At 36.1% G+C, this 26558-nt stretch overlaps 1 protein-coding gene across 2 annotated transcripts in view; it reads left to right on the top strand.

The window, feature by feature from the left end:
* Window positions 1-26158, top strand: part of MIPOL1 (mirror-image polydactyly 1) — a 305508-nt gene extending 279350 nt beyond the window's left edge. For both annotated transcript variants that reach the window (XM_082681379.1, XM_082681377.1), the window contains one exon: window positions 25429-26158. In XM_082681379.1, the coding sequence (XP_082537505.1) occupies window positions 25429-25495 (67 nt within the window). In that variant the 3' untranslated portion in view covers window positions 25496-26158. The remainder of the gene's footprint in view (window positions 1-25428) is intronic.
* Window positions 26159-26558: the final 400 nt, after the last annotated feature.

Below are 26558 nucleotides of genomic sequence, written 5' to 3'. Positions count from 1 at the left end.
GGACAGCTATTAAAATATTTTTGTAAAATAAGATGAAAAAGAGCTTTAAATAATGATAAGATAAAAGTTGAATGAGAGTAGTGCCTGCCCATATCCAAATACCTTGAACTATGTGAAGGTACTTAGAAAATTCTTTGAAACTTATTTCTTCTGCTCTTCAATTCAATTATTATCTTAACCAAGTATGTATTATTCACCAAGCATTGAAGTAGACACGGGAGATCACTGGTAGATAAAATTAAAGACAGCAGCATTTGCCATCACTGAGCTTACAGTCTAGCAAAGGATACTGACAAGTAAACAGCAATTATAAAGAGGAAGTGTGTGTTACTATGGGAACACTTAAAGAGGATACCTGTATCAGACTTGGATCAGTCAGGGGAGGTTTCATAGTTGTGAAAAGCATATATGTTTCATTAATTCTGTGGGTTATGTTGCTAGTAGTCTTGGTTACCTGTTACAGCATGCCATAGAAAAAAGGTCTAAGATTCAAGCCCTCCCAAATTTTGATTTTTAAAATATTGCATATGCTATAGCATATGTACAATATTCACCTACTAAAGAAATAACAACACAGAATCTAATCAGATCTGCATCCTTCATTTAAAGCCCTAAGGACTATAAGTGTTTCAGAATTTAGAATTTTTCAAATTTTGTAAAGGTAATATGATGTATATTCTCTTTATTAGTTAACATCTTCATTTGTTGTGGAGAAGCACAGTGACATATATGAATTACCACCCTAGATCAGGTTTTGCTGTTACATGAGTTTGCAACAAACTTATAAAAATACTTTTGCTTTTTCAGAGCTTTTTCAGTTTTGAAAGGATTATGAATAGAGCCTCGTTTTCCATAAAAAGGTAATTGGAACCTGATAAATTAACAAAAGGATATCCAATGAAGACTTTGCATTATTTTTGTGCCTATAATATCAATCATTGAAATTTAAAGGAAAGATCTCACTCATTCCTCTATGATGGTATATTGACTATCTCTCAATGTTTAGGAGAATCAGTGGGAAAAAGTAGAGAATATTCCTAATGGCTTCTTTACCACTAGGATTTCTAAGAGATTATGGAATAGCAAAAGTTGTTTAAGTTTTAGGGATATAAGAACCACAAAAGTGTGATAAATATTTTTAAATAGAAATTTTAATAACTTTATTAAATGTTAGCTTCTCCAGGCTAATATTTATGTCAGGTCTCTGGTCAAGGTAGTTGTATATATTCTGCTTTATAGTATTAGATAATGTAGTAACTTAATGGACTAGGCTGAATTTATTGAGAGGGATTTGTCACAGTGGAAACTTTTTTTATTTCAACATTTTCCCAAAACTTTATTCCATTGTTGTTAATTTTTTTTTTCTGGAATCTTACAAGTCAATTAAGTTTTATGTTTACTGAGATGCATAACCACCTATTAGTTGCGTTAAGTAAAAAGAAAAAGTCAAGTGCCACACCTAAAGGATTTTTTTTGAAACAGGGATCTGTGGTTTTCTCTGGAAAAGATGTCCTTTTATTACAGGCTCCAGCTAGCTTTTGAGGGATGGGCCACTAAAAGAGAGGAGAAACTAGAAACAATTCAGATTACTTTAGAGCATCAAGTTCTCATTAGAGCCCATATTTAAGTTGTTTTGACCTTCTCCCTAAAAACCTCTCCTCACAGTTCTGTGAATATGATCCCTGTTTTAAGCAAAGCATTTTGCCTACCCATGAATAAGAATGTATACTGATGTGTCCAAGAAAGATAAAGGCGAATGTGTGTATCTTAATAGTGCTAAAAAAATTAACTTTGAAATTTCAGTCTCTAAAATATTATCAGCTTCCTTACAGATTTTCAAAAATATAAGCATTAATTGCTAATTCCCAGCCAATACAAAACATTGTGAAATAATACTTTGAATCTTAAAACATATTACTGTATACATATATCTTTTGTAGACTAGAGTGCAAGTTCTGTGAGAAAAGAATTTGGGTTTGTTTATTTGGGTTTTTTAAATTTGCTATTACAAACTATGCTACAAGTGAACAGCCTTCCTTAAGCATATTTTTGTGTAGTCCTTTCACTAGATCTATAGGATAAATTTCTAGAAATGAAAAATTTAAGGTTAAAAAAAGTATGTGTCTTTAATTCTAAGTATTGCCAAATTGTTCTGTTAAAAAGTTGTATCAAAAAAAAAAAGTTGTATCAACCAACAATAATCTGCGAGAATGCTTATTCCCTAAGCTTCACCACTATTTAGTATTATCAAAGTTTTTAACGTTCCAATCTGAAAGATGAAAAATTATATCTCATTTTAATATATATTCCCTTAATTATGAATAAAGTTAAGCTATTTTTAATATTTATTGCAGTATATTTTTCTTTTTATGTGAACTGCCTGTTCATGACCTTTTCCCATTTTTGTATTGGACTGTTAATCAATTTTTGTTGATTTGAAAGAACTCTTTGGATAGTAAATAAATTAGCTTTTTATTATATGTACAGTGGACATTTTTTTTGTTTAAAACTTTTTTTTTCAACAGAGACTTTTTCTGTTACAGTGTCAGGTTTATTTGTTAAGTTGCTTAGTTGAGGGTTTTTTTTTTATTGTTACTCATGATTATCTGTCTAGAAAAAGCATTAGAACTATTTATAAACTTGATTTTTGTGTACCTTTTTTCTTTTAAAGAAAGGGTTGTTTTTATCAGTAGTCCAGTAGGTAATAGTTTTTTTACCTTAATACTAATGCAGGTTGGTTTATCTTAGCAAATAAGCTATTTAGTCATAGTTCTTCAGCTATAAATCTCCTCTTCCAAAGCAAATATCCTGCAAGGATAAAACAAACAGGATCAAAACACAATGAGAGGTTTGAGCTCTTAGTAGCTGGATTGGCCTCATTTGGGTGTGGGAGATTAAAGGAAAGTACCTGAGGTAGCCTTCACTATACAAGAAGTCTCTTTCAGTTCAAATAATGTTTTTAAATATGGTAAAAACTTAACTGGAAAATCGTACGGCCTTGATTTATGATGTTAAAAAACCAGTGAAATAAATAGTCCTTCCATCTTTGTGTACCTTATGACCCCTTCATTTATTTTTCTGGGAAATTTCTAGCTAGGAAGAAGTAAAATTTTTAAACCTGCAAAATATACACACTGAATAAAAACACTTTATAGCCACAGGTAACTTTTAAGCCTCATGCTCTCTGTCAGCCTTATTGGATCCCCAAACCTGTGGAGAGTTCAACAAAAAATAAGTGAGAATGGGAATAGAAAGAGGTTGCATTTTTTTTCTTTTAAATGACCTCTTGTTCACTTTAGTAGTTAAGTACATGTGTTCATCTTTATCAAGAGAAATATTAAATAATATTGTTTTGATAAGCAAAACATTTTTAAATGCTTTTTAACCACTATATATATATATATGCAAATTACTAAAGCAATATACACTAACTTTAGAAAATTTTTAAAATATTGCTAAGCAACTTGACATTTAGAAAAATGTTTTCATATAGTACATACAGTTTTATAACGTGATTCACTTGATATGTTATGAATAACTTTCTATATCATTATACATAATGTTTTACTAAATAAATGGCTTTAAATCTATTGTATGATATACCATTATTTAACTAATTCATTTATTGTTACTAGTTGTTTTAAAGTACTGTTGCAATGAACATTCTTGCATCTAAATATTTGCACATATCTGCAATTACTGCAGGGGACACAAATTCCTAGAAGTGGAATTGTTGAGTTAAAAAGTATTTAGAATTGTTAGAAAAGGTTTCTGTTAATTAGGAGTACGGTTAGGCCATTTGTAGAGATGCCATGATGAACAGCAGATTTAAGTCTCTTCAGCCATATGGAAAGGAGACATATGGTGCTGGGTTTTTTAATAGTAGATAGATAATACTTCAACTTGCCCTGTAATTATAGAACACATTATCATAAATACTTTCTATTAAACTGATGACCTAAATTGTTAAAAAGTTATATCACTATATAAGGATATATAGTGATAGCTAGAATTTTAGATGTACTTCTTATGGTACAAGGACTGAGAATCTTTTTATTCAAAATGTCTATGCTTTGTTAATATGGCTCTTTTGCAGCCTTCAAAGACACTGGCATGTAATATTACGAGCAGAATGATGTGAAGCTGAAAAAGGCGGAGTGTGATTCCCATCAAAGAGCCATCGTACAGTAGTTCAGATTGAGAGAGAAAGTTTAGACAGGAGTTAATAGCTTGCTTTGACGACTGTAAGTTATCCTTTGTTCTCAGTAAGCATGTCAAAATAGTGGACCAGCACTTTTGACAGGTTCATATGAATGATTTAAGTTGTTGAGTGTAGAAGCACGCTGCCTGTGGAAACTTTTTGGCAAAAAGGTAACGATTATGAGTATGATTAATTCTTGCAACTTGTTGCTTTACAGCTGGCAGTACCTTTTCTCCTAGCCATTTCATTGTAGGCATTAATGCAAAAAGTTTCTTGTGTTTCTTGTTAGTCTGACTACTATATGGAATTTAAAATATTTTATCTCTTGGAAAGATATGGGATTTTAGTGAGAAATATGGACCAGTAATGGGGAGGAATCAATGAATTTGGATTTTATTTTCATCTATGTTACTGTGATTACAAGGTACAGAGAAAGAAACCTCACCAAAAAATTGTTTTACGTATGTAGCACTCAAATTGGTGGAATAAGTGAAAAGTATGCTATACAGCTCTTGCTCACAAGACATTTAGATAATTGGTATTTAGTTGTTTCCAAATACTGCTACAGTGAACATACTTGTAGCTAAATGTTTAGAGAGGGCACAGATTCCTAGAAGTGGGATTGTTAGAGTGTCTGCCATCTTGCATCTGTATGTAGTGCTGGTAACATATTTATATATGTATTGCCCTTTTTAATTATGTAACAGAATGGTACTGAATAGCTTGTTAATTGTTCAGTGCAGGTAATACAGAGAAAAGGAAGGCCTCAAGGAAACTGACCTCGGCCCTGTAGAGTGGGTGGGATACAAATAAGCACAGAGGAAAGAAGAAAGGATAAGAGAGGAGAGAAAGAGCATAAATGAAGCAGAGGTACAGGTGTGAGTATAATATATGAGAGGAGACTGTACAGAGGTCAGCCTGGCAGGAGCAGAGGTTCCTGTGGGATGACATAAGGTAGGCGAGGCTGGCTGAATTACTGAGAGCCTTCAAAAGTATGCAAAGGCATTTAGATTTCATGTGATAGGAAATAAGAAGCCATTGTAGAGTTTTGAAAGTAGCAAAGGTTACATGATGGAAATAGCATTTTAGGAACATCAGTCCCACTTAGTATTGTGGAAAATTAATTGAAGCAGGTTGGTGTTAAAAATAAGAATACCAGCTAAGAAGAAATCAGTAATATAGTCTAATAATATAGAGAACTGGTATGCTGGTATAGGCTGGTAGCAGTGAGAATGGGAGGAAGGAATTCATAGCAGAAACACTATAGAGAAAAACAATATAATTTGGTGACTAAAGAGATGTGAAGGGTAAAGAAGTAGTCGGTATTTTAAGATTTTCTGCCTAAGAGATAGGAACAACACAGTGCCATTAATAGAATGTCTTTAGTTCAGTGCTAAGAACTAATTTCATTTTCTTTTTGTGTAACTCTAACTTATAAACTTATGAGAAAAAATATTAAGTTGAGTTTGAGAACAGTACTCTCAGATGGCAGATATAAAACTCATCAAAATTGGCTTCCAGAAACTGAAGAGCAAGAGAAGGGAAGGGCTTCTAAGGATTCTTCTCTGGAAATAATAGAAATACCCATGAGAATGTCTTTAGAATGATAGCAGTTTAGATTATATAACCCTTTTTTCCACATAATTAAACTCTTTCTGTGGAGTTCAGTGCTAAAAGAATGTCCAAAGTTATTCTGGATGATAAAGATTGTTCTTAAGAGCTGTATCTGAAGCCATTCAAAGATAGGCCAAATGTCAAGGCTGTGGTTTGAGGTGTCATTCTTCAAAAGGCAATATGTAACTCCTCTAGTGGGCAAGCAGCAGATCAGTTCCTGCGGCGATAGCATTGGGAAGAATTGTCTGAACGAGGCTGGTGGGTGAATATTTAAAAGTCCAGATGTATGCTGCTTTCTGCTGCATATATTTTTATAATTATTTTAATAATTATAAAATTAAATTTTTAAAATTTTTAAATTATAAAATTTTTATAATTATTTTGTTTAAAAAGACACATGATGATGACAGCCTACTAGCAAAGATTTATAGCAATTATTCATTAATACCACCTAGATTATTTACTCAAAAGAAGGAGTTCTACCAAATTTAGGTAACGAAACACATACCAGAAGATGTAAACACTACCGTATTACCCAAACCTAGTCTAAGGAAAAATAACAAATTATAATTTTCATGTATGATGCCTTATAGAATATGAGAAAAACCTTTAGGATTTTATCAGTTTTATCAGAAGGCAGGTTTGAGGCTCAGCTCTTCACATCCAGATGGAAATAGCTCTACCAATTAAGATAAGAGAATAGGTTTTATTGGCCTTACAAATTTCCCTCTAATACTCTGTAAATCATAATCATTATAAATATATGAGGCCTTATGTATTATTACTTGTGGCAAATTTAAGGTAGTTTCTAGAATATAAAAACCTATATGTATTGTTAACACTACAAATACTGTAAGTCTAAAGGAAATCATGTAAAAAATCCATGTCAGTGAATAAGTTACTCACTGTAAGTAAATTTGAACATAAGTACAATTCACATTTCAGATCTTTGTAGCTCAGTCCCTGTTGCAATTTACTACTGTCCTGTCAGCTCAAAAAAGTTAATGTCCCTACATCACTCACTTACTACCAGTGAATAATCTAGATACCGAGAATAAAGCCCATTTCATCCTTAATACTAACACTTAAAGAAAGATACATTGACTTAATTTCAAGTCTTCTGTGGTGCTTGAAAAGTATTAACTGTGAAGTGAATTGATATTAAAGAATGGAAATTACATTTACAAGGGCATATAAAAATAAGAAATCAGGAGGAAATGAAACAGTCAGAAATGCTCTCTTTGAAGGCATCCAGAATTCTGTATCAATAAGTTACCCAAAGAATGTGTGTATGTTTGGAATAGATGCTCTTTTGAGATAGAGGAAAATATAAACCTCTTTCATTCTTTTACATATATAGTATAGATCTTTATAAACATTTTCCTTTAATATGTTCTGATGGCAATTCTAATTAAATAATGTATGTTTTATGACCAGTATGCATCATAAACTTTTCAGAGAAATCTGCCTTTTCATAGTTATATTACTTAGCTAAATTTTGATATTTTAGAATGATTAATTTCTCTTGTTCATATTAAAAATTTGACGATATATAAAGTATCTAAGATCAATAACATACAATTTTAAACTGACAGAAAGAAGCAGTGACTGCCTAGCCATCTAATGATATCATGAATGAGATTAAACTTCCAACTTTTGTTTACTCTATCCTTATCTTGAAACCATGGATCAGTTTCTTCATCGGAAAAAGGAACTTTTAGGAGAATGTAATTGAACAGTTCTTGAAACAATATTTAAGAAGAAAATGATTTATCACCCTTAATTGTTAACAAAATACACTCTAAAAATAGTGAAACTGTGATATTTTAAATAGAAGAGTGATATAATCAATAGTCTTTCAGTCTAAAAGAAATAAAGGTCTTCTATGTGCCTTAAGATGTAATTTATGCAAATTGTACTTCATACGACTATCCTAGGAGCTGCAGAGCAGGGGCAAAACACAAAAACCAGAATAAGAAAAAGAGAACTTGGGACTTCCCTGGTGGTCCAGTGGCTAAGACTCCACACTCCCAATGCAGGGGGCCCGAGTTCGATCCCTAGTGAGAGAACTAGATCCCACAAGCCACAACTAAAGATGTGCATGCCACAACTAGATCCCACATGCCACAACAAGGATCCTGTGAGCTGCAGCTAAGACCCTGTGCAGCCAAATAAATAAATATTTTTTTAAAAAAAAGGAAAATGGAACTTTCCCAAATCTGTGTCCTTTTTAAAAAATACCACTAACATACCACTGTTTCAATTCTTAGAAATCAAGAGTTTTTAATGGAATAGTTAAAAGTGGTTTACCTTATTTTCAATTTGTTTTTCCTACATTGCTATGTGCCTGCTTGTTTTTGACTCTGAGGCTTCTCACATAGAAGATGCATAAGATGCATAGAAGGTACATCCGTGGCAATTTTATTCCTTTGTATGCTTCATTTTTTTCTCCTGATAAGATACAAAAGCAACAAGAAGGGCTGAAGATGCTGGTTTTCAGAATTAGTAATTTATTGTTATCACATTGACAAAATTCCTCCTGATACAAAAAGGATAACCTTAACTTAATTCTCACTAAGAATGAAATTTCATTTAACATCTTTCCCACCAAGCCCCCAAACTCCCTGCATTTAAAGTGGGAGAAACCTATTCTTTTCAAATAACTGTTTTATCATTTAATGTGCCTTCTGCAGAGACCCTTGACATGTGCATGTGTGTGTAATATTTATTCACAAACAAATGAACAATATCCTATTGATTTTTGAGAGCCTATTCTGCTAGTTACAAGAATACAGTTATGAACAAAATATATATTGTCCCTGCCCTCACGGAGCTTCATGAGCTTGTTACTGGTGTTGAGTTTTCTGGGGAATCTTACAAATGGCTTAAATACCCTCTGATAGACAAAGAGCCCAATAAAATTGTCACTTGATCTTAATTCATCATATTATCTCAGTCACTTTATTATGTTAAGTTAGGGGTTTAAGCAAAATAACTCCATTATCTTCTGTAAGTACTTTCCTAATAGTATCACCCACTGCACTAGTACTGCCATAGACAATTGGAATCCAGTGGACTATCTGGACATCTAGTTTACTAACAAAGTCTTAATTAAGCCCTGGATAAAATTATACCAAAGTTATTAAATTAAAATCCAAAACTTGAAGTGGAATTACTTTAGAGATCCTATAAAGAAGGAAATACAGCTTTAATTCTTCTCCATGTTCTAATTTTTAAGCAGGGCGAAATAAAAGTAAAGAATGCCAAGTTTCACATGTTTTGATTGTTCTATTTCTAACTTTTATGTTTACTAGTCATCTAAATTGATACTAATTGATACTATGATTGATTGGTGAGACTAATTTTTCAAGGTTACTTAGAAGATAGCAAATGTTAGTCTATGTTTAAAATATAGGTAACTTTTCATTGCCTTGTCTGCCTTAGATATTAGTGACATTGAATAAGGAATGACATATATCTAATCTAAGCACAGTTGAATATACATGTATTAAGTTTTTTCTATATTCTATTTAATCTCAAAGATAAATCCAAGTTTATTGCTTAATTTCAAGGTGGGAAGCAATTTCTTAGTGTTAATATAAATCTAAAAGTGAAGCTAAACAAAGTATAGTAAATTAAATGACCCAAAATTGTGATGTGTGAGGACAACTTATTCCCACTTTCTCATTATCTTCCTGTGAATACACCCTCTTGTCCACAATATATAAAACCTTAGGACTATTTGCAAAAGGTATAACCTGAGCTCACTATATCATAACTTGCTATAGCTGAAAATTCCTTTCATGGCACATCTTTACAGAGGATTTTGTATTTATAAAAAGACTTCATATACATCTACAGTAGACACATTAAAAACATTTTAGAACACAACTGTTTAAAAGGTGCCATTCACAAAATAAATACTCAAGAAATATTTCTGAATGAATGAATGATAGTACTTGATATAACAACATATCTGAATGATATGCTGTTATATGATTTCCTTGTATTTTTTATTCTAATAACAAAATATGTTTTATATAGCAAAAAGATTTTGGGGAAAGGATTGAATTAGGTTTGATTAAATTGAAAATTATGGTAGAAATCAACAAACTAATTCATAAATAGTAACAATGCTTTAAAACTAAATATTGATTGCATGTACCAAATTTTTTGTTTTTCTTTCTTTTTTCAAAATAAATGTAGATCCAGCAAAAAGCACCTAGTTGACAACAAATAGGGACAGTCTTACATACTGACAGAGATGATAGTCACATCCTAGTTGTTGTTTAAGAGATAATGCAAATTCCAAAATGTACCTTTTTTTACACTCATCAATTGATACCTGAAATTCCTCCATCAGAGATTCACAGATTTGGGTTAAAGCTTTGTTTTATAGTAAAATGTAGGTATACTTGGTAGCCTATTTTTTTTTTCAGTTACATAACATTTAGGATCAATATAGCCACAATTTTTTTGTGGCTGTTCCTGTCAAATGGTAGAATCTATTCCCCCACCCTTTGAATCTGGGGTGGCCTGTGACTCCCTTTGACCAATAAAATAAACCAAGTGATGTTGTACAACTTCTGAACAAGGCCTCAAGAGTATTGCTTGTGTTCCCCTCTTGCTAACTCATGCTCACCATGTAAATAAGTCTGGGCTAGTCTACTTGGGAATGAGATCCATAAGAAGAGAGAGTCCTAGCCAGAAGTCAACACCAACTGTCAGGCATATGAACACCCAGCTCCAGTTGCCTGCAGCTGCATGAGTGCTTCAAGGCAAGGCCAGCAGAACTGCGCAGCTGCACCAAGCCCAAATTAACATGATTAAATAAAATAGCTGTTGTTTTAAGCCACCAAGGTTTGGGTGGTTTATTACACGGCAATAAATAACTGATACAGAAATATTAATTGTATATGTCCAAACTAGGAGAGACTTGGCTTGGCTTGGTAGGCAAAGCAGGCCAGTGGGTAGATTCATTTGCACCAAAGCTCAGTGTAAGCCAGTAGTGAAACATGGCAGCATCAAAATAGAAGTAAAAGTCCAGATCAAGAGAGATATCAGTCCCACTTTCCTTTCTAATGATTAGACTGGATTATTATTAGATCAGGCTTAATATTTTTTAAAACACTAGACATGCTGGAGAACTTGCACAAAGAATAATCAATATGGTGAGCAGTCTGTTAACTTTAATGTGAAAAACCATTGACAGCTGGAAGTATTAACCTTGAAAAAAATAACACCGTAAGGACATGACAATTCTCTTAACATTTTGACAGCACCTCATACAGGGAATCAAATAAGGTAATGATTTAAAGGCTAGGTCTAGGCAGTAAGTAGAAGATCCAAGGAGGCCGATTTCCTGTTAATATAAGAAAAATGTTGACCACGTTATTATTCAGTTCACCATTCTAACCAGTTTCTACCAATTATTGTTTCCACTTTCTTCACCATGACTTTTCAACCCACTCTCCCATCTGCTTCTACATTCACCTTTTCACTTACAAATATTTTCTCTATTCTCTTTCAAATGTGAATAATCTTTCTTCTTTTTCTTCTCCATTTTATTCTGTCTTCTATTGATATTCCCTTACTTCTTACCCGTACTTTTGTGCACATATATGTTCATATTTATGTGGTCGTGTCTTTACATATTTATAAATACGTGTATATATGTACATTTTTTATGCATCTGTGTGTATCTTAGTCTGTATCTTTCAGTTACATAGTGTGCCTAAAACTGAAAAGGAACTTTTTATTTCATTGGTTATAGTTTATGCATGGAAGAGTGGGTACACTATATCGATTATTTATCCTCTTTCTTGCAGCTATGTGCTTCCTCCTTCCCCATCTTTTCTTTCTTTCTTTTTTGAGATTTTTTTTTTTTTTTTTTTTTGGCTGCGTTGGGTCTTAGTTGCGGCACGTGGGATCTTCGTTGAGGAATGCAGGATCTTTCATTGCGGCGTACGGGCTCCTCTCTAGTTGTGGTGTGCAGGCTCCATGGTGCGTGGGCTCTGTAGTTGTGGTGCACAGGTTCCAGAGTGCATGGGCTCTGTAGTTTGTGGCACGCTGACTCTATTTGAGGCGCACAGCTCAGTAGTGGTGGCATGCGGGCTTAGTTGCCCCGTCGCATGTGGGATCTTAGTTCCCTGACTGGGGATCGAACCCATGTCCCCTGCATTATAAGGCGGATTCTTTACCACTGGACCACAAGGGAAGTTCCCTTCCCCATCTTTTCTTCCTTCTCTATAATCCTCTGATCTCGACTCTTTCCATTTTGCCTCTGGAACCTTCTTTCCATTGTTACTACCTTGCATCTTTCCACACCTTCTGCACTGAATATTTCACACATACATTCTACCTGAAACTTGAATTTACCAAGGGCATTTCTTTCCTAGCAGCCCACTGGACCCTGGTCTTTTCCCCATACCCTATATACTAGGAAGGAGAGTTCTCTGGTTCCCCTTTGCTACTTTCATACCTTCTGCATCCACGTAAAAATCCTCCCTTCTTTGAGGTTTGTACCACCCTGCTTTACTATCACTCTCTCTCTCTGTCTCCTCTTCAGTGATATCTACTGATCTCCTTCCTGATCAGTGCCATTCCTTTAATGTGAGTTTCAGGCACCTGATTCAGTGTCTTCCTCTCTACCCCAACTTCTGTGTTCATGCTAAGAAACTTCAATGTCAATGGCCCATCAATCCCACTAACATTCCTTTTACATGTCCCAGATCACCTCCCTTTCTTGTCGCATTAAACCTTTACCATTCTCCTCCAAGCCTTTTTCTTTACCCTGTGCTTTCAGCGGAGAACTCTGCCTCTTAACTCCTTGGGGAAAATTGAATCTACCAATGGTGAGTTCTGTCAGTTAAATTCCTCCACACCTACAAAGTTATCCACAGCTGTATTCCTCCCACCTCTTTCCCTTTAATCTCCAAGGAAAAGTTGTCCAGTCATATTTTGCATGATATTGCTGCAAGTTCTGCGTATGATTCCATCCTCTGAGACCCTGCTTTAAAAGGTATTATCTGGGGTTTCCTGGTGGCGTGGTGATTGGGGGTCTGCCTGCCGATGCGGGGGGCGCGGGTTCGTGCTCCGGTCCAGGAGGATCCCACGTGCCGCGGAGCGGCTGGGCCCGTGAGCGATGGCCACTGAGCCTGCGCGTCCGGAGCCTGTGCTCCGCAACGGGAGGGGCCGCGGCGGTGACGGGCCCGCATATACCGCAAAAAAAAAAAAAACGGTATCATCTTCTTCCCTTTTACTTTAGCTTCTTCCTACAATCTTCTCTTCCATAGTCCATAAACATATTCACATGCCATCCATTTCTTTAAAAACTTCCTCAGCCATATATTCCCCTGTAACTATAATCCTCTTTACTTTATATCCAAGCTTTTATACTTTCTAACCAAGCTGATACTTAGTCTTCACTTTTTCACATTCCATTCAGGCTTCATCCCACTTCTGTTGTGCCATTAAAGCTGCACGGAAAAGGTTGTCATTTCCTAATTGCCAAATCTTATGGTCATTTTTCACCTTGATCTTGTTTTAAGTATTTAACCCTGTTGATCACTCCTTTCTTGAAATTCTCTACTCTGAATTCTGTGACAGTACCTACTTTTTTTTTTTTTTTTTTTGTGGTACACGGGCCTCTCACTGTTGTGGCCTCTCCCGTTGCGGAACACAGGCTCCGGACGCGCAGGCTCAGCGGCCATGGCTCACGGGCCCAGCCGCTCCACGGCATGTGGGATCTTCCCGGACCGGGGCACGAACCCGTGTCCCCTGCATCGGCAGGCGGACTCCCAACCACCATGGAAGCCCAACAGCACCTACTCTTGATTTACCTTTTGCTTCCCTGTTTTCTCAGATTCTTTTGTCAGTCTCTTTATTTGTTTTCATCTTGGTTCTATCCTCTTCTCACCTCCCTTCTCCTTTCCTATGTCCCTCTCTAGGCATTTCCATCTACTCCCATGCCTTCAGTTACAACCTAGAGCAAGACCTAGTCATGACCAACCTCTCCAGCTTCATTTCCCATCATCCTCCACCCCCTACTTCATGATCCTGAGAAACCATACAACTGGTAGGACTTGACACACATCATGCTTTTCATACCTCAGTGCCTGTATATATATTATTTCCTTTATCTGAAATGCCCATCCTGCACCGTCTGTGTTCCCACCCTTCTTGAGGTGACTGCTTCCTTCTTATCCTTCAAAACTTAACTCAGGTATCATCAGAAAGCCTTTACAGGCCCTTGTTCTTTTTCCCTGCCCAAGCTAGGTTCTGTATAGTACCCATGCTTATCCTTTTAGTACAGCATTTACCAGTAACTTATTGCAGTTACCATATAAAGATCTGCTTCCCCACCGTACTGCTCCTTATGACCAAGAATCATGTTCTAGTCTTTGAATAATCAATGCCTAGAACAGTACCTCATTTATAAGAATTACTGAACAAATCTTTATTGATTGAACTTAAATCTATATCATAAACTTTTTAAAGTATGCAGTGTTGTGACCTTAAGTACATTCACATTTTTGTGCTCACTAGAAGCTATCTGGGTTCCATACCTATAGGCCAATTTGCATGCATCCCATCTCTACATTCTTGCCAGTGTGATCCTTCTAAAAGGCAAATGATGTTACTAGATGAGTTAAAACCCTTTTATTGCTTCCCACTGTCTACATTAGTGGTTTCACCACAAAGTTTTCACAGATCCAAGCTGCAGTGAGAGAAAAAAAAATCAATGGACCAAGGTTTTCTAAATTTTTTCAACTTAAAGGTTGGGTAGTTAATGAATGGCAACATTAATCAAAATAAGAAATACTGAAATATGCATGGAAGGCAAAATAAGCTTTGTTTTAGATATGCTCATTATCATATCCTGTGGAATAACAAGAAATATCTTGAAGGCAGTTGGATATTTGAGTCTGAAACTCAGAGGAGAGTTTTAGGTTAATGGTCTGTATTTGGGAGCCATAAGCATTTAAGTGGAATCAAGGGAACAAATAACAACTTTTGAGGAAAGTATGAAAAGTGTTATGAAAAGGAGGTAAAACAACATCTAAGAGACCAGCAGAGGAAGAACAGCCATAATAGTAAAAGAATAAACTATATGTAAATCTTTTTCATGCCCTGCTGCCATGATTAAAAGAGGGCAAGATCTTTGATACTAATGGCCAATCCAAAGGACAGCATTTCTCGTGGCTTTTCTGTCTCCTCTACTGGAAGGATGATTTTTATCCATGTCTCTTGGATTTCCCTGGTTCTTTCTCCTAGAAAAACGAAATTCAGAAGCCAAATATGTTTGATCAGGCAATCTCGTTGCCTAAATAGTAGAAATGGAATGTTTTTTCTATGGAGGAAATTGTCCAGCCAACAAGAATTCTCCTCTCCATTGACAGATAAAAAAATTGCTCTCAAAAATGGAATCTCTAGAGAGATTTTTCAATTGAGGATAAGGAATTTTTCACTTTTTCACTTTTTCACTGTCTTCACTTCTTTCTCTCACTTTGCAAAAAATATTATCTAGTCAATAAGAGTAGTCCAACCCCATAAAAAAATCAAAAATAAACCTCAAAAGTCACAGTACTTTTGGAAGCAATGTAGCACATCAGAGAGATCAGGGTTGTGGTAATTACACCTTGTGATGTATTCCAACTCCAAAACTTAATAGCAGTATGGTTCTGATCAAATTACCTTCTATATGCTTTGGTTTGTCATCTGATGATGACATCTACTCCATGGAGTTGTAATGAAAATTAAATATGTGCATAAATTACTTCTTATAGTTCCTGGCACATAGTCAGTATTCGTTACATATTACTTGCCTTTTAAAATGTATCACAATATTCATTAAGATTGAAAAATGAAAGTAAACCAATTCAGAAAATTGGTAAATAACTTATGGTTCATCTACTTGATGGAAAACTATGTATTTCATTGTAGTACATACATCTTACATAGTCACAAAGAAAGTATAAAAGTGATGTTAACGGAAAAAATTAGGATTTCTCTCTAAAGTGTAGCTGCAAATGTATTTTTTAAGTTTACAAAAAAATTTATGTTATAGAAAATAATAGACTGTAACTATTATTTCCTACTTATGTACAGTGTCATCAATTTACTTTCTTATAATGTGTTACTAAACTAGCAGATGAAATACACCAGTAAATACTTACCCAATTTGGGTTGGCATCGTGAACGCGGCCTGAAGGGGGCTACTATGCCACAGCTAGCCGGAAGGGAGTCCGGGAAAAAGTCTGGAACTGCCTAAGAGGCAAGAGACAATTGTTTCAGGGTGCGTGAGGAGAGTGGATTCAGAGCACTGCCTAAACAAGCTTGAGAGGCAGGAGCCGCAGCTATCAGCGTGGACCCCAGAGACGGGCATGAGACACTAAGGCAGCTGCTGCAGCCAACAAGAAGCCTCTGTGCAAGCACAGGTCTCTATCCACACCTCCCCTCCCGGGAGGCTGCAGCCCGCCACTGCCAGGGTCCCGTGATCCAGGGACAACTTCCCTGGGAGAACGCACAGTGCACCTCAGGCTGGTGCAACGTCACTCAGGCCTCTGCCGCCACAGGCTCACCCCGCATTCTGCACCCCTCCTTCCCCCCGGCCTCAGTGAGCCAGAGCCCCCGAATCAGCTGTTCCTCTAACCCCGTCCTGTCTGAGCTAAGAACAGATGCCCTCAGGTGACCTACACGCAGAGACGGGGCCAAATCCAAAGCCAAACTCCAGGAGCTGTGTGAACAGAAAAGGGGAAATTTCTCCCAGCAGCCTCAGGAGCAGCAGATTAAATCTCCACAGTCAAGTTGATGTACCCTGCATCTCTGGAGTACCTGAATAGACAACGAATCATCCCAAAATTGACGTGGTGGACTTTGTGTGATTTTGTCTATATATTTTGCTTTTACCGTTTGTCCTAGGGTTCTGTCTGTAGGTTTTCGGATTTTTTGTGGGGTTTTTTTGGTATAGTTTTTTGGCACTTGTTATTATTGGTGGATTTGTTTCTTGGTTTAGTTGCTCTCCTCTTTCTTTTTTTTATTGCTTTTCACTTTTTTAAATTTTTAATAATTTTTTTATTTTAATAACTTTTATTTTATTTGTTTCTTTCCTTCTTTCTTTTTTTCTCCCCTTTCTTCTAAGCTGTGTGGCTGACAGGGTCTTGGTGCTCCGGCCGGGTGTCAGGCCTGTGCCTCTGATATGGGAGAGCCAAGTTGAGGACATTGGTCCACCAGAGACCTCCCGGCTCCACATAATATCAAACGGCAAAAGCTGTCCCAGAGATCTCCATCTCAACACTAAGACCCACCTCCACTCAACTACCAGCAAGCTACAGTGCTGGACAACCTAGACCAAACAACTAGCAAGACAGGAACACAACCCCACCCATTAGCAGAGAGGCTGCCTAAAATCATAATAAGATCACAGACACCCCAAAACACACCACCAGACATGGTCCTGCCCACCAGAAATACAAGATCCAGCCTCATCCACCAGAACACGGGCACCAGTCCCCTTCACCAGGAATCCTACACAACCCACTGAACCAACCTTAGCCACTGGGGGCAGACACCAAAAACACAGGGAACTACAAACCTGCAGCCTGCGAAAAGGAGACCCCAAACACAGTAAGCTAAGCAAAATCAGAAGACAGAGAAACACACAGCAGATGAAGGAGCAAGGTAAAAACCCACCAGACCAAACAAATGAAGAGGAAATAGGCAGTCTACCTGAAAAAGAATTCAGAGTAATGGTAGTAAAGATGATCCAAAATCTTGGAAATAGAATGGAGAAAATACAAGAAATGTTTAACAAGGACCTAGAAGAACTAAAGAGCAAATAAACAATGATGAACAACACAATAAATGAAATTAAATATTCTCTAGAAGGAATCAGTAGCAGCATAACTGAGGCAGAGGAACAGATAAGTGACCTGGAAGATAAAATATTGGATATAACTACTGCAGAGCAGAATACAGAAAAAAAGAATGAAAAGAATTGAGGACAGTCTGAGAAACCTCTGAGACAACATTAAATGCACCAACATTTGAATTATAGGGGTCCCAGAAGAAGAAGAGAAAAAGAAAAGGACTGAGAAAATATTTGAAGAGATTATAGTTGAAAACTTCCCTAATATGGGAAAGGAAATAGTTAAGTCCAGGAAGTGCAGACAGTCCCATACAGGATAAATCCAAGCAGAAACATGCCAAGACACATATTAATCAAGCTATCAAAAATTAAATGCAAAGAAAAAATATTAAAAGCAACAAGAGAAGATCAACAAATAACATACAAGGGAATCCCCATAAGCTTAACAGTTGATCTTTCAGAAGAAACTCTGCAAGCCAGAAGGGAGTGGCAGGACATATTTAAAGTGAAGAAAGGGAAAAACCTACAACCAAGATTTTTCTACCCAGCAAGGATCTCATTCAGATTGGACAGAGAAATCAAAACCTTCACAGACAAGCAAAAGCTAAGAGAATTCAGCACCACCAAACCAGCTTTACAACAAATGCTAAAGGAACTTCTGTAGGCAGGAAACACAAGAGAAGGAAAAGACCTACAATAATACACTGAAAAAAATTATGAAAATGGGAATAGGAACATACATATCAATAACTACCTTAAATGTAAATGGATTAAATGCTCCAAACAAAAGACATAGACTGGCTGAATGGATACAAAAACAAGACCCATATATATGCTGTCTACAAGAGACCCACTTCAGACATAGGGACACATACAGACTGAAAGTGAGGGGAAGGAAAATGATATTCCATGCAAATGGAAATCAAAAGAAACCTGGAGTAGCAATTCTTATATCAGAAAAAATAGACTTTAAAATAAAGACTATTACAAGAGACAGAGAAGGACACCACATATTGATCAAGGGATCAATCCAAGAAGAAGATATAACAATTGTAAATATTTATGCACCCAACATAGGAGCACCTCAATATGTAAGGCAAATGGTAACAGCCATAAAAGAAAAATCGACAGTAGCACAATCATAGTAGGGGACTTTAACACCCCACTTTCACCAATGGACAGATCATCCAAAATGAAAATAAATAAGAAATGCAAACTTTAAATGATACATTAAACAAGATGGACTTAATTGATATTTATAGGACATTCTATCCAAGAACAGCAGAATACACTTGTCAAGTGCTCATGAAACATTCTCCAGGATAGATCATATCTTGGGTCACAAATCAAGCGTTGGTAAATTTAAGAAAATTTAAATTGTATCAAGTATCTTTTCCAACCACAACACTATGAGACTAGATCTCAATTACAGGAAAAAATCTGTAAAAACTACAAACACATGGAGGCTAAACAATACACTACTAAGTAACCAGGAGATCACTGAAGAAATCCAAGAAGAAATAAAAAAAAAAAAATACCTAGAGGGCTTCCCTGGTGGCGCAGTGGTTGAGAGTCCGCCTGCCGATGCAGGGGACACGAGTTCGTGCCCCGGTCCGGGAAGATCCCGCATGCCGCGGAGCAGCTGGGCCCGTGAGCCATGGCCGCTGAGCCTGCGCTCCGCAACGGGAGAGGCCACAACAGAGAGAGGCCCGCATACCGCAAAAAAAAAAAAAAAAAAAAAAAATACCTAGAAACAATGACAATGACAACACGACAACCCAAAACCTATGGGATGCAGCAAAAGCAGTTCTAAAAGGAAAGTTTATAGCAATACAATCCTACCTCAAGAAACAAGAAACATCTCAAATAAACAACCTAACTTTACACCTAAAGCAATTAGAGAAAGAAGAACAAAAAAACCCAAAGTTAGCAGAAGGAAGGAAATCATAAAAATCAGATCAGAAATAAATGAAAAGAAATGAAGGAAACAATAGCAAAGATCAATAAAACTAAAACTGGTTCTTTGAGAAGATAAACAAAATTGATAAACCATTAGGCAGACTCAACAAGAACAAAAAGGGAGAAAACTCAAATCCATAGAATTAGAAATGAAAAAGGAGAAGTAACAACTGACACTGCAGAAATACAGAGGATCATGAGAGATTACCGCAAGCAGCTATATGCCAATAAAATGGACAACCTGGAAGAAATGGACAAATTCTTAGAAAAACACAACCTTCCAAGGCTGAACCAGGAAGAAATAGAAAATTTAAACAGACCAATCACAAGAACTGAAATTGAGACTGTGATTAAAAATATTGCAACACACAAAAGCCCAGGACTAGATGGCTTCACAGGCGAATTCTATCAAACTTTTAGAGAAGAGCTAACACCTATCCTTCTCAAACTCTTCCAAAATATAGCAGATGGTGGAACACTCCCAAATTCATTCTACGAGGCCACCATCATCCTGATACCAAAACCAGACAAAGATGTCACAAAGAAAGAAAACTTCAGGCCAATATCAATGATGAACCTAGATGCAAAAATCCTCAACAAAATACTACCAAACAGAATCCAGCAGCACATTAAAAGGATCATACACCATGATCAAGTGGGGTTTATCCCAGTAACGCAAGGATTCTTCAGTATATGCAAATCAGTCAGTGTGATAAACCATCTTAACAAATTGAAGGAGAAAAACCATATGATCTTCTCTATAGATGCAGAAAAACCTTTCAACAAAATTCCACACCCATTTATGACAAAAACCCTTCAGAAAGTAAGCATACAGGGAACTTACCTCAACATAATAAAGGCCATATATGACAAACCCACAGCCAACATCATTCTCAATGTTGAAAAACTGAAACCATTTCCTCTAAGATCAGGAACAAGACAGGGTGGTCCACTCTCACCGCTATTATTCAACATAGTTTTGGAAGTTTTAACCACAGCAATCAGAGAAGAAAAACAAGTAAAAGGAATCCAAATCAGAAAAGAAGAAGTAAAACTGTCACTTTGCAGATGACACGATACTCTTCATGGAGAATCCTAAAGATGCTACCAGAAAACTACTAGAGCTAATTGATGAATTTGGTAAAGTAGGAGGATACAAAATTAACACACAAAAGTCTCTTGCATTCCTATACACTAATGATGAAAAATCTGAAAGAGAAATGAAGGAAACACTCCCATTTACCACTGCAACAAAAAGAATAAAATACCTAGGAATAAACTTACCTAAGGAGATAAAAGACCTGTATGCAGAAAACTATAACCTGATAAAAGGAATTAAAGATGACACAAACAGATGGAGAGATATACCATGTTCTTAGATTGCAAGAATCAACATTGTGAAAATGACTATAGTACCCAAAGCAATCTACAGATTCAATGCAATCCCTATCAAACTACCAGTGGCATTTTTCACAGAACTAGAACAAAAAAATTTCACAATTTCTATGGAAACACAAAAGACCCCGAAGAGCCAAAGCAATCTTGAGAAAGAAAAATGGAGCTGGAGCAATCAGGCTCCCAGACTTCAGACTATACTACAAAGCTACAGTAATCAAGACAGTATGGCACTGGCACAAAAACAGAAATATAGATCAATGGAACAGGATAGAAAGCCCAGAGATAAACCCACACACATAAGGACACCTTATCTTTGATAAAAGAGGCAAGAATATACAGAGGAGAAAAGACAGCCTCTTCAATAAGTGTGCTGGGAAAAGTGGACATCTACATGTAAAATAATAAAATTAGAACACTCCCTAACACCATACACAAAAATAAACTCAAAATGGATTAAAGACCTAAATGCAAGGCCAGACACTATAAAACTCGTAGAGGAAAACATAGGCAGAACACTCTATGACATAAATCACCGTAAGATCCTTTTTGACCCACCTCCTAGAGAAATGGAAATAAAAACAAAAATAAACAAATGGGACCTAATGAAACTTAAAAGCTTTTGCACAGCAAAGGGAAACATAAACAAGACGAAAAGACAACCCTCAGAATGGGAGAAAATATTTGCAAATGAAGCAACTGACAAAGAATTAATCTCCAAAATTTACAATCAGCTCATGCAGCTCAATATCCAAAAAACAAACAACCCAATCCAAAAATGGACAGAAGACCTAAACAGACATTTCTCCAAAGAAGAAATACAGTTTGCCAACAAACACATGAAAGGATGCGCAACATCACTAATCATTAAAGAAATGCAAATCAAAACTACAATGAGGTATCACCTCACACAGGTCAGAATGGCCATCATCAAAAAAATCTACAAACAATAAATGCTGGAGAGGATGTCGAGAAAAGGGAACCCTCTTGCACTGTTGGTGGGAATGTAAATTGATACAGCCACTATGGAGAACAGTGTGGAGGTTCCTTAAAAAATTTTAAAAGAACTACCATATGACCCAGCAATCCCATTACTGGGCATATACCCTGAGAAAACCATAATGCAAAAAGAGTCATGTACCACAATGTTCATTGCAGCTCTATTTACAGTAGCCAAGACATGGAAGCAACCTAAGTGTCCATCGACAGATGAATGGATAAAGAAGATGTGGCGCATATATACAATGGAATATTACTCAGCCATAAAAAGAAATGAAATTGAGTTATTTGTAGTGAGGTGGATGGACCTAGAGTCTGTCATACAGAGTGAAGTAAGTTAGAAAGAGAAAAACAAATACCGTATGCTAACACATATATATGGAATCTAAAGGAAAAAAATGGTTCTGAAGAACATAGGGGCAGGACAGGAATAAAGACAGATGTAGAGAGTGGACTTGAGGACACGGGGAGGGGGAAGGGTAAGCTGGGACAAAGTGAGAGAGTGGCATGGACAAATATACACTACCAAATGTAAAATAGATAGCTAGTGGGTAGCAGCCACATAGCACAGGGAGATCAGTTCGGTGCTTTGTGACCACCTAGAGGGATGGGAAAGGGAGGGTGGGAGGGAGATGTAACAGGGAGGAGATATGGGGATATATGTTTATGTATAGCTCATTCACTTTGTTCTAAAGCAGAAAGTAACACACTATTTTAAAGCAATTATACTGTAATAGAGGTGTTAAAAAAATACCCAATTTGACTTAAGTAGTAACTTGAGCAAACAGTTTAATGAAGCTATTAAGACAAATAATACATTAACCTATAATCTGAAATCTGTAGCTTTCTAGTAGCCAAAACTCTAGTGGAAGTAGCTTTGCAGTAAGAACAGGGAAACCAGGCCATATTTCTTACTGTCTTATCTTAGGACGTTGTATGAGGGTTTCCTTGTCTGTGCTTCAGTTCGTCATTTAAAATAGAGAAATTCTAATCTTAGATCTAACCCTTTTCCTATTCATGAAGTTTTTGGGAAGCTATTGCTGAGCAACATGTAAAGCAATTGGGCCCTATTTTATTAAAGTATGTAATTTTTTAAAGAATATTATTGATTTGGACAGTAAAGAATAGCCTGCAGGCAGATCCTGCAAGATGGTTCAACAGACAGACACACCTACCTTCCTGTCAGCACAGTCCATGTTTGGCAGGTGTAGTCCATTCCTTACAGGAAAGAATAGGTGCTTCATTGTGTTTCCAAAGTCAGTAAGCTTTTACAAAACTAAGTAATTGACATTTTTCTCATTTCTGAGATCAAATTTTCATAAATCATTCAACCTGAATAAACTGAGAATGTGGTTGTTCTAGTAATTGTTGAAATATAGTAAATACATTGCAAAATGTGATATTTAAGTATTTCCTCCTAACCTCTTACCTTAGCAAGATGTATTAAGAGTTCTAAATGGAAAGATATCCTACTGTGTGAAAAAGAAACTAAAGTAAAATGAGTCCATCTGTAAAGGAGAAGGCAAAAGAAGCACAAAACAGGTTCATCTCAGTAATTTGGCATTCTGTTGATTCAGAATTCATAGTGATAATAACTGTGCAGAGTAGAGCTTACTTTTACATTACGAGGAAGTTTTTTTAATAGTAATGCAAATCATATTGTGGGGGAGGGATATATTTAACCATCTTGAAAGTAATATTTTCTAACTTTTTACAGTACATCCTGAGAAATTCTATTAGTGGCATATCAAGGTTTCTCCTGGGAGTCATTTGTTAACAGTTAATTCAAGTTATTATCATATTTTACAGTACAGTTAAAATTTCATAGTGACATTTTTCTTCCCCCTCCTCCACAATTCAACGTAGTGAAACTTTGTCTTAAAGGATCTATGTAATCCTATGAATCATAATATTCAGAGTGTATAAAATAGCACTAGTTTTTATCACTAGGGCAAGTCCAACTAATACAGACTTATCTGTGAATACAGTGAATTGTCCAGTAAATCTTCTAGTTCAGGTATTTGCATCACTAGCTTAAACGTGGTTTAATGGTTGTATATTACTTGTGTAAAATTTACGTTTGAGAAATTTGTAGTAATAAATTTAAGCAAGATTTGCATTTTTACTCTAAGATCATTACTATATTTCTCAAAGCAAAGATACTTTTATGCACTGAATTGTTTGTTTCATATTCCTGTTTTCTATTAACAGAAGTCTTGATATATGCAGAATCATCCAATAAACTTGAGCTGTTTTCAGTGTTGCATGCATCCAATTAGTCCATCTAAACCAGTCTGTATGACGCTAAGAATACCCTCATTCCTTTAGTGTCTAGCTCTGTGCTGTGTTTATTTGCAAAGGACCCTCATGCATGGGTCCATATAAATGAGGTAAGCTGGAACAGACTAGACTGTGTCACTCACCAGTCTTTGAGGAGGAAGCTTTGTGTATATGAAAACTGCTGGGTGTGATTTTCACTTATAAAGAAGATTTCTGTGTGTGTTAACACCAAGCAAGATTTTTTGTTGAGGTTTTATGCTTGCGGGAAAGAAAATAATAAGGGAAAAAAATCAACTTTTGTCAAGCAAAACTGTCACTCATTCAATGAATGTGATTTCCCTCCCATAGAGTAGTCTAAGAACCTACAGAATGACTTCTGAATTTTTGACTCTATTTTCAGTATAATTGGTGAGTTTTTAATCAACTGAAAAATCACTTATCTTTGACTCAGAAGCATATATAGTCATTGCTAGCCTATTTATATTACTCAGGAATAGAAACTTTTAAAATGTAGTACAGAAAGTCTGGTTTTATTAGCATCAAATCATTTTTATACATTTAAGTTATATTCATACCATTGAGATATCAAGTTTTTCCAACTTAGCTACCTAATACCTGGCTTTAAACAGAAGAAATTTAATGCATAACAGTTGTACAGTATACCAATATGTTACTTATTTAGCTAGGTAACAGATCTAAGGCTGATAGTATTTATGTATTGAAATATGTACTCTTGGTGAAAATCAGTTTGAAACTGCTCTATGTTTAATATGCCATCTTGTCATTGCATAGTAATGATTTCATTTATAACCGTAATGCAAGTAGGTAAATGTATTAAAATTAGTATCTTAGATTTTTCATGTAGCATCTAATGCTGACATAATCTGAAGATCTGGATTAAAGTTTGTGTTTTTGCTGTTTTTTTAACCTCAAATACTTGGCACTCTGCACCCATGTCTCTCACTTACAGTAATGCTTTGTTTCTTAACATGACTACCAAGAATGCTTGGTCACAGGCAAATACTGTCCTTTTTCAGCCAAAATATTCCTGACAATAATTGCATGTTTTATAATCATTTTTTTCCCTCCTGCCCCCCTGCCCCCAACTTAGGTTGGAAAGGCTGGTGGACGTCCTGAGGAAGAAGGTTGGAACAGGGACCATGAGGACAGTGATCTGACTGAGAAAAAAACGACAGTCTGGGGAAGCAATCACATCTGGTGACCAGGCTGCTTCATTCAACACTGTGTAAACACTAAAGCCTTAACTTAGCAAACAGTTGTTAGAAGTGGGACACTCCAACCACATTCCAAGTTGAGATAAAATCAAATCACAAATGTTTAACCACTTTGCTGCTGACCTGAGTTATTTATCCAAATGTATTAACTACAGACTTTTACCAATGGGTAGCTATAAAGTTGCAGCTTATTTTGTAACTATTTTATATCTCACTGTATTTAATATAAACATTTTTGCTGAAAGACCATTATAGAAACATAGTAAAGTTGGTCAGGATCATATCTTCACATATGGCCCTTTCTGAATCAAAATACAGCAGAGTAAATATTGCCTAAACCTTAATCCACTGTGTTAGGTCAAAACTTCAAATACATACATTTTTCAATGTAGAGTTTATTTCTTAACCAATGAGAGAAGCACATACATAAGAGTGTATAGTCTTCCTTCAATGCATGCATGTAATCTTTGTTAGTTTTAAAGAATATTAAGTATAGATACCAAGAATCAAATGTATAATTTGCCTTAATAAGAGTTTGGTTTATTAAAATTACATTAATCAAGGCATGATTTTTCTTTCACTACAAATAATGCACACTGTTTTCAATAAAAAGAGGGTATTGTTAATGTGTACTTATAAATTCATGGTGTCAATATTTTTTAAATGTTGGGTCTGAATAATGATCTAAACTCTATTTAAGCTGTAGAAATTGCCAAGTCTGGGCTTCCCTGGTGGCGCAAGTGGTTGAGAGTCCGCCTGCCGATGCAGGGGACACGGGTTCGTGCCCCGGTCCGGGAAGATTCTACATGCCGCGGAGCGGCTGGGCCCATGAGCCATGGCCACTGAACCTGCGCGTCCGGAGCCTGTGCTCCGCAACAGGAGAGGCCACAACAGTGAGAGGCCCGCGTACCACAAAAAAAAAAAAAAAAAGAAAGAAAGAAATTGCCAAGTCTGTCTAATAGGCTGGGATACTTTTGGCTTGAAAATTAGCATGTGCCAGCATGAT

This window comes from Grampus griseus (genome assembly GCF_964374135.1).
Source record: "Grampus griseus genome assembly, chromosome: 2".
Classification (NCBI taxonomy): domain Eukaryota; kingdom Metazoa; phylum Chordata; class Mammalia; order Artiodactyla; family Delphinidae; genus Grampus; species Grampus griseus.
Note: the sequence above shows the minus strand (reverse complement) of the source record. Positions and strands in the feature narration are given on the sequence as shown.